At 44.2% G+C, this 7,768-nt stretch overlaps 1 protein-coding gene across 6 annotated transcripts; it reads left to right on the top strand.

The window, feature by feature from the left end:
* Positions 1–1,179: 1,179 nt before the first annotated feature.
* On the top strand, positions 1,180–7,017 carry Pex19 (peroxisomal biogenesis factor 19). 6 transcript variants are annotated; one of them, XM_087190945.1, is made up of 9 exons: positions 1,180–1,306; positions 2,751–2,860; positions 3,286–3,451; positions 3,837–3,922; positions 4,132–4,293; positions 5,272–5,448; positions 5,679–5,723; positions 6,141–6,222; positions 6,574–7,017. In XM_087190945.1, exons 1-8 carry the CDS (start codon positions 1,237–1,239, stop codon positions 6,171–6,173), a joined length of 849 nt encoding a protein of 282 aa, XP_087047071.1. In that variant the 5' UTR covers positions 1,180–1,236; the 3' UTR covers positions 6,174–6,222; positions 6,574–7,017. The 6 variants fall into 6 exon arrangements, with proteins under 6 accessions (XP_087047071.1, XP_004858775.1, XP_087047070.1 ...); XM_087190946.1 differs by adding an exon at positions 1,921–2,029 and having other exon boundaries at positions 1,205–1,306; positions 5,887–7,017; XM_004858718.4 differs by having other exon boundaries at positions 5,887–7,017.
* The last annotated feature ends 751 nt before the right edge of the window (positions 7,018–7,768 follow it).

Below are 7,768 nucleotides of genomic sequence, written 5' to 3' on the forward strand. Positions count from 1 at the left end.
TTAAGAAAAAATTCTAGAGCATTTTATGCTTGCCTTTTTTAAGTCTCTTATCTTCTATCATACTTTCTTTGTGTGTGTGATTCTAATCTCACTTCTAGCTGATCCCAACTCAGGTAGTTACACCAGGAACTGGCCCTGATTTCTCTCTTATTCTCCATGATACTCAGCACAAAATCTTAAACAACAGAAGATAAAATAGGTATGTGTCTATTTCAGTTGTTACATTCTAACAGATCTCAATAGAACAATTTCAAAGGAGGAAAATGTCTAGAGTTGTCATTGCCTGAGCCTTCCCCATCTTCACTCTAGTGGTGGTTGGGTTCTGTGTGAAAAACTGTATCAGAAAAGGCAGGTTGACTACTACTGTACTCAAATTTCCCTTTGCTCAGTCCAAGGTCCTAGAGTCACCTTTTCTGTCTCATATTTAATTTTAAGTTCCTGACCTTGAGTCCTTTAGCCTGACAGTTCTGATGGAAAATAGAAAATGAAAGATATTCATTTAGATTAGGCAAAGCGTGCTTGATTGAGGTCTGGGAGAGTGGCTAATTATTGCCCACTAAATTTTGAGTGCCTAAATTTTAAGCCCTAGCCTAGGTGATGGGACTACAGCAATGAAGACAAGAGTGGAAATCCTAACCTTTATGGTCCTTACATTTGTGGGGGCTGGGGGTGGCAGACAATGAACAAGATAAATATGTACATAGTATGTCAGACAGTGTACCTGATTGAGGAGAGAAGGGAAACAGAAAATGTCGGGGGAAAGGGTTGTAATTTTATTTAGTGAGACCAAAGTAAACATTTCAGATGACATCTGAGTGAAATACTGAAGGAAGTGAGGAGGGAAACAATGACATGCACCATAATTACCTTCTCGGTTATAAATGCATAGATTCTGGTTATTTTTAGGAAGTTTGTCCTAACGAAGCCTATCCAAAGCTCAGGAACATATAATGGAAGAGCTTCTCCTACTAATGTGAGAAGCTGAGCAAAGACTCGAGACCAGTAATAAACCAGGCAGAAGATAACAGTAATCTGCCCAGTTTAAGAGTTTCTTGCAAAAGCAAAACAAAAACAAAACCCCACGAAACCTCACAGCTTCCTGTCCCTTTAAAAATGGCGGCGCCTCACAAGCCAAGGATTCCATTGGCTGCAGGAAGCAGGGGGAGCGGGGCTAGAGGGCGGGGCACTAGGCGGTGCCCCGAGTCGGGCCTCCTACGGCAAGTCGGAGGCAGCAAGATGGCCACTTCTGAGGAAGGTTGTAGTGTTGCGGCCGAAGCGGACCGGGAATTGGAGGAGCTTCTGGAAAGTAAGAGCCGAAGAAGGGAAAAGCCCTAAGGAGGCGGGTATGAGGACCCATTCCGGAGTTAAGTGAGCCTGAAATATTTGAGGAGGAGCGTGAGAGTCTCTCCAGTAGTTGCCAGGAGCAAAGGTCTGCCTGCGACTCCATAGAAAATCTTTGGGTCACCCTGTCCCTCCTTCGCGAAGGGAGCTGAGGAGTTCACCTTGGGCCCTCTAGCTGCTCATTTAATTTTCCTGCAGGAGGGAAGGAATGGTAACCATCTGATGGTGTTTCACGACTTCTCTCCAAACTCCCTTTGCTTTAAATTAGTAAATTCTCAAAGTCTAACTCCCGTCACGCCAGTATCAGCATTTAGCTCTCGGTGGGCAGCGAAGCAGACACTCACTTATTACACATTCATTCTGAAGCCCGTAGGGCATCGTTCTTTGCCTCTTCCTGTCTTTAGTATAAAAGACACTTCCCTCAGCCTTTTTTCTTTTCTGAGACCCTTATAGTTTTTTCATCATGTCAGTGGCAAAAGCAGACTCCTTTTCCATTATTTGGAGAAACCGAGGATGAAAAGATCTAGGGGAATTAAGTTTATCCTCCTGAAAGCCAGTGGATGTTCTTTTCTTTCTTAGCCTTGTCCTCCACTCCTCTGTTGGTTTCCTGCCCAGAGTGGGGCTAGTGCCCTTTGCCTAGGCCTGACAAGCAGAGTGTCGGTGACAACACAGGCTTTTCAGGACAGAGGTGAACTTTTCTTTTTAATTTTAATCTTTTGGGCCGGGGATTTAGCTCAGTGATTCCGCCGCCAGCTTCGCAATCGCAAGGTCCCAAGTCTGATCCCCGGTACCAAAAAAATAAATAATAAATAAATTTTAATCTTTTGCTCAGTCACATACATGAGGGCAGGTAAAAAAAGTGAACAGAAACAGTGAAGAGTGCCAAGTGGCTCTGAATTGGCACAGGATTATCTGCCGAGAATGAGGCGAGAGAGAGCTCTAGGAGCTTGATAAGGGAAAACTATTTTGTAGGATAATATAAGAGAGTGTGATACCCTGCCATGCAGTGTAGTGTGGAGCCCCTTAGTTTGTGGTAATATCAGGATTAATGGAAAGCTGGGTGGAACATCTTGTGCTTTCTTGCCAAAGATTAATCCCTTTAAGTTTCTAGTGTGAGTTCAGAGAGATGAGGACATCTGTGACCTCTGCTCCTATTAGATATTGATGTGAGATTTCTAGAGAATTATTACAGTGTGTAGGTGGAGATCTCTCTCCCGAACTTTTTTAAACCCTCTCTTCCCAGCTTTTAGATGGACACTTGTTTCGCCTTAAGGAATTTCTTTTTGATCTCAAAATTTAGGTAATCCCCCCCCCCCAAAAAATGTAGGTAATCCTAAGTGGCCATTAACCACCCAGCTTTGCATCCTTGTCCATCCCCAACACACACACCATGTCTCTTGTCTCTGAAGGTGCTCTTGATGATTTCGATAAAGCCAAACCCTCCCCAGCACCTCCTCCTACCACCACGGCCCCCGATGCTTCAGGGCCCCAGAAGAGATCGCCAGGAGACACTGCCAAAGTATAAATATCACCCCCTAAAGGGAGAGGGAGGGGATGGGCCCATAGTTCTGAGCAGAGGTGGGGCAGGCCCCTATGGGCCAGAGGGGAGGTTGGGAGGGTGCCTTGGCCTCACTTTGCCGAGTGCTCTTACAGGCCTCAGTCCTTGTAAAATAAGGATTTGAGGTTAAGTAGAGAATCTCAAGGAAGTTCTCTGAAAAAAGAGCAGGTTTAAGGTATTGAATTGATAATGCTACCTCATACCCTTTCCTCAATGGCCAGATGCCTTTCTTGCCATCCAGATCAGGAGAGGTAGATGGAATGGTCCAATGGAGATGGGTAGGAGGGAAGTGCTACATTTCCAGAGCTTATTACCCAGGCTTCTGTCAGAAGCCAGGAACAGTATGGTGCCATAAGAGGTTTGTTTTGCCCATGACTCCCCTACAGGATGCCCTGTTTGCCTCCCAAGAGAAGTTTTTCCAGGAACTGTTTGACAGTGAGCTGGCTTCCCAAGCCACTGCAGAGTTTGAGAAGGCAATGAAGGAGTTGGCTGAGGAAGAGCCCCACCTGGTGGAGCAGTTCCAAAAGCTCTCAGAGGCTGCTGGGAGAGTGGGTGAGGAGACTCCAAACAAAGGGAAATATCTGACACCAGAATTCTCAGTAAAGCACTTATGATGTCGCAGACATGGGGTGGGGTGAGGCAATGGGAGGAGATATAGGAATTTTGCTTAATGAAAAGGGTGAGATAAGTTGGAAAGCAATAGAAAGATTGTCTAAAGCTGACCATTTTAAAGGACATAGTTATTGTGGGTGTCATTGTTAAGAATAAACTGACAGTCTATGTGGATTTATGAAATGACCATGAAAGTAACAATAATCAAAGATTTGAAGTGATAGTGATTTACTAGTTATTTCATATCCCAGCTGATAACCTGGTTATTCTATGTAGGCAAACTGTTAAAATACTAAATGATCCTAGTTGTTTTAATCTTCTCTAGGTAGTGATGCAACCTCTCAGCAAGAATTCACTACTTGCCTAAAGGAGACATTAAGTGGACTAGCCAAAAATGCCACTGATCTTCAGGTAAGGAGGAAGGGATTGGAGAACATAAGGGGCCCACTCTCAGATACTTCACCAGCTTTCTCAAAAGACAGATACTCGTGGGTATCTTCCTTAGTCTGCCCCTGCCTCATTATTTTTGTTACAGGCATGTTTAAGTATTTCTTACCTGAAAGGGTTGTAAGCTTCCCAGGAAGGCAACGCACTGTTTACCTCTCTCTTGTCCTGTACAGAACTCAGGCATGTCGGATGAGGAGCTGACCAAGGCCATGGAAGGGCTGGGCATGGATGAAGGGGATGGAGAAGGGAACATCCTCCCCATAATGCAGAGTATCATGCAAAACCTACTGTCTAAGGATGTTCTATACCCATCACTGAAGGAGATTACAGAAAAGGTTTGTGGATTTCCATTTCTGTTTTTCTATACTTGCTCTCATACCATCATTTGGGCTGCTTTGCTCAGAGCCTGTAGAGAGTAACTTGAGTGTACAAAAAAAGAGTGTGGGGTGGGGGAGTCTCTGGGAAAATAAAGCTACCACCCTGAGAATGCTGAGGTAGAAAAGGAAATCCTTCAGCACTAGTTTTTTTGTAAACTGGCTCAAGGTTTGGGTTGTCTGATCAACCCCTTGTATTTCTGATATTTCATTCATTTCTCCAACAAAGATTCACTGAGGCTTTATGTTATATACAATTTAAGAGTAGTTTAAATGATAGTCTCTGCTATCAAAGAATTTAAAGTTTTACTGGAGAGAAAAAATAGGGGAATAGAAGTATCCTAGTAATACAAGACAACATTGGCTAAGAGTGAAATGAGCAGTGCAGACCAGAAGTCACCAGGCCAAGGTTTTTATGGCCTAAGTTCAACTCTCAAGCTGAAAATGGTTTTTACTGTATTTTTTCGCCCAGTACTCAAGATTGAACCCAAGGCCTTTGCACTGAACTATTCTCTTTCCTCTTAGTTTGAGATAGGGTCTCACTAAGTTGCCCAGGCAGAGCTCAAATTTGCAATCCTCCTGCCTCCACCTCCTAGAACGCTGGGATTATAGGCATGTACCACTATGGCTGACTGGTTTTTACCTTTTTTAAGGATTATTAAGCAACAATAACAACAAAGAATATGTAACAGAGGCCACAAATAGAACCTCAAAGCCTAAAATACTTAACTACCTAGCCCTTTACAGAAATAATTTGCCAGTCTGTAGTGACCAGATGACGTCTGTAGAGCCAGATGACGTACTTTTCATGATGGACTTGATTATTTAGCTTTTCTTTCTCCCATGTCCCCCTTCCTATCACGTTTTAAGGGTTGTTCTCATTTCCTTTCCCTACCATTGTTCACTTAATTCTTACCAACCCATTGTCTCTTTCCTTAGTATCCGGAATGGTTACAGAGTCACCGGGAATCTCTACCTCCAGAGCAATTTGAAAAATATCAGGAGCAGCACAAAGTCATGGGCAAAATATGTGAGCAGTTTGAAGCAGAGACACCCACAGATAGCGAGGCTGTTCAAAAGGCTCGTTTTGAGATGGTGCTAGATCTTATGCAGCAGGTGAGGCTTCCTCTGGCTGTTTTCCCACTGATGCTGTCCACTTAGGTGTGAAATGGAGGAGGTAGCTGGGAAGGATGCTGTACTCCAGACCATCTGGGTGGAGGAGGGAGCACAAGAGAGGCCATGTTGCATGGTCAGAAGAAGTCTGAGATCACCAATCAGATTTTTTTTTCCGGCCCCTATGTTTTTTTCTGAGATTTTTTTTCTACCTCATGTTCTTTCTTTTTCAGCTACAGGATTTGGGCCATCCTCCAAAAGAGCTGGCTGGGGAGATGGTAAGTATGTCTTCTAGATTTTAATCTGAGCTCCTAGTTTCCAGAAATCTGTAACTTCCAGTGATTCCACCTAAGGTGATAATTATTGCTGCTAGAGATGGACCTTCAGAAGCTCTGACCTGAAATATGTGCAGTTATCTGAGTCCTTTCATCTCTTCTCCAGCCTCCTGGCCTCAACTTTGACCTGGATGCCCTCAATCTGTCAGGCCCACCGGGTGCTAGTGGTGAACAGTGTCTGATCATGTGAAACAGAACATGTTTTCCTCCCTGAGTCCCAGCCATGGGGAACATCTGGAGTCAACAGAACTGTTGGGAACTGAGGCAGGAGTGGCCTGCAGGAGTGGTCTGCCTACCGCCCTCTGTTGTTCCATTCAAGACTGTGCCATACCAACTGAGGCTTTTCCTCTGCCTTTCTAGGAATTGGATCTGTTCTGCAGGCGATTTCTATGAACCCTCCATTGTGGTTTCTGCTACTAGCAAAGGCCCAACTGCCTGCCAGGTGAAAGAAGGCATCCCTTTTGGGGCATGTACCTTCTTCCCTCTCCCAAAATAATGTTATATATGGCCACACTGATGTATACTTTTTAATTCCAGGGTCTTTGTGCCTTGTTTCTACTCCTACTCTTGGATTGGGGGAACAGGGGCAGCATCCTGGGATGGTTATTTCTGTACTTTTCTTGGGCAGGACCTTTGGGAATGGGGAGAAACTTAGCCTGGGCTGGGGCTGTAGGTCTGTCACCATGCCCTCTTGCCTTCACACAAACCATTTGAATTCTCTGAAGGGAAAGGGCTTTTGCATCTAATCACAATAGGGTCAGAATAGAAGCCCTGGGGTTTTTCTTCCCTCTAGGTGCTGAGCCCTCAACTCCTTATTTCAGCCTGAGAACTCAAGTGGCTATCCTGGTTTTTTCTACGATGCCGTATGATCTACATGAACCCAGCCCCTGACCTTCCTTTGCCCCCTGCTTGTCCTCTTATCTCCTCTGTTTTTTGTTTATTCCAACTCTTCTGAGTTCGAGTAGTGACAAAGAAGGGCCCATTTTGTTTCTCCTCATCTAGTCCATCCACTGCTCTCACTGGCTCCCCACCTCCCTGGCAAACACATAATTGTAGTGTCGGGTCTGGCAAATGAATAGTACTTATCTGTACTTATCCTAGTATGTCTTGGTTTGAGACATCTGAGGGAATCCTTAGTTCAGGAAGATGCTTGGGAAGGGGCGAGGGAAGCAGCTGGGGTTCCTTTTCCTGCAGGCCCTGTGAGGCAGTGTCTAATAAATATTATGAGTGAGGAATATGGCCAGTTTTTCATCCAGGTCTTTTCCCAATCTTCCTCAGTTTCTGTAAGCTGCAATGTGGGAATTTTGTGTGTGTGTGTGTTTGTGTGAATCTTAAGATTCATTCTGGGCTCCTCCACTACCCTTCTTCAGCTCAGCCTACACCTCATTTGGCAAAGGAGACTAGATAGCTATCTTCATTTCCTCTTGGGTAGTTTAATCTGTAAAGCCCTTCAACTGACACTATATTTTAAATTCTTACATTATTGTTAATAATATACTGTTAACATGTTTTCTAAATTATCTTTGAGCTGAGCTTCCCTTTCAGAGTTAATCTATGGACCTTGTCTGTCATATGTTTGATGGATATCTGGTCACCTCAGCTGGCTGTCCGATTTACTTAGAAAATAACTCTTGCCAGAACAAATTAACATTCATCATCTGAGTCCCTGTGAGCTCCTGACATGTCACTTTACTCTGGGTTAAACGTTTTCACCCCTTAAAGATCTCATATACTCCATGGCATCAGAAAGGAAGGAAATGTTCTTTTTTTTTTTTGGTACAAGGGAATTCGAACTTGGGTACTTGTGCTTGCGCAGCAGGTGGCGAAACCACTGAGCTAAATCCCTGGCCCAGGAAGGAAATGTTGTTAAAGCCTCAGGTGGTTGAAGAAAAGTCCAGGTACTATAACTTATCAGAGCATGGAAGAGCCTAAGTCTGAGTGTGAGACTTCTCTACTCTTTGAGAGATGGGAAAGCACAGTCGGACTTG

Source organism: Heterocephalus glaber, unplaced genomic scaffold, assembly GCF_053883595.1.
Source record: "Heterocephalus glaber isolate CG9 unplaced genomic scaffold, H.glaber_assembly_v1.0 deba00001561, whole genome shotgun sequence".
Taxonomy (NCBI): domain Eukaryota; kingdom Metazoa; phylum Chordata; class Mammalia; order Rodentia; family Bathyergidae; genus Heterocephalus; species Heterocephalus glaber.

Bases quoted from the DNA above. Each gene is read 5' to 3' on its own strand.
- Pex19 (XM_087190948.1), top strand. From the start codon at position 1,237: ATGGCCACTTCTGAGGAAGGTTGTAGTGTTGCGGCCGAAGCGGACCGG. The intron at 1,307-2,750 runs GTAAGAGCCGAA...TTGTCTCTGAAG, and splicing joins ATTGGAGGAGCTTCTGGAAA to GTGCTCTTGATGATTTCGAT. The intron at 2,861-3,285 runs GTATAAATATCA...ACTCCCCTACAG, and splicing joins CGCCAGGAGACACTGCCAAA to GATGCCCTGTTTGCCTCCCA.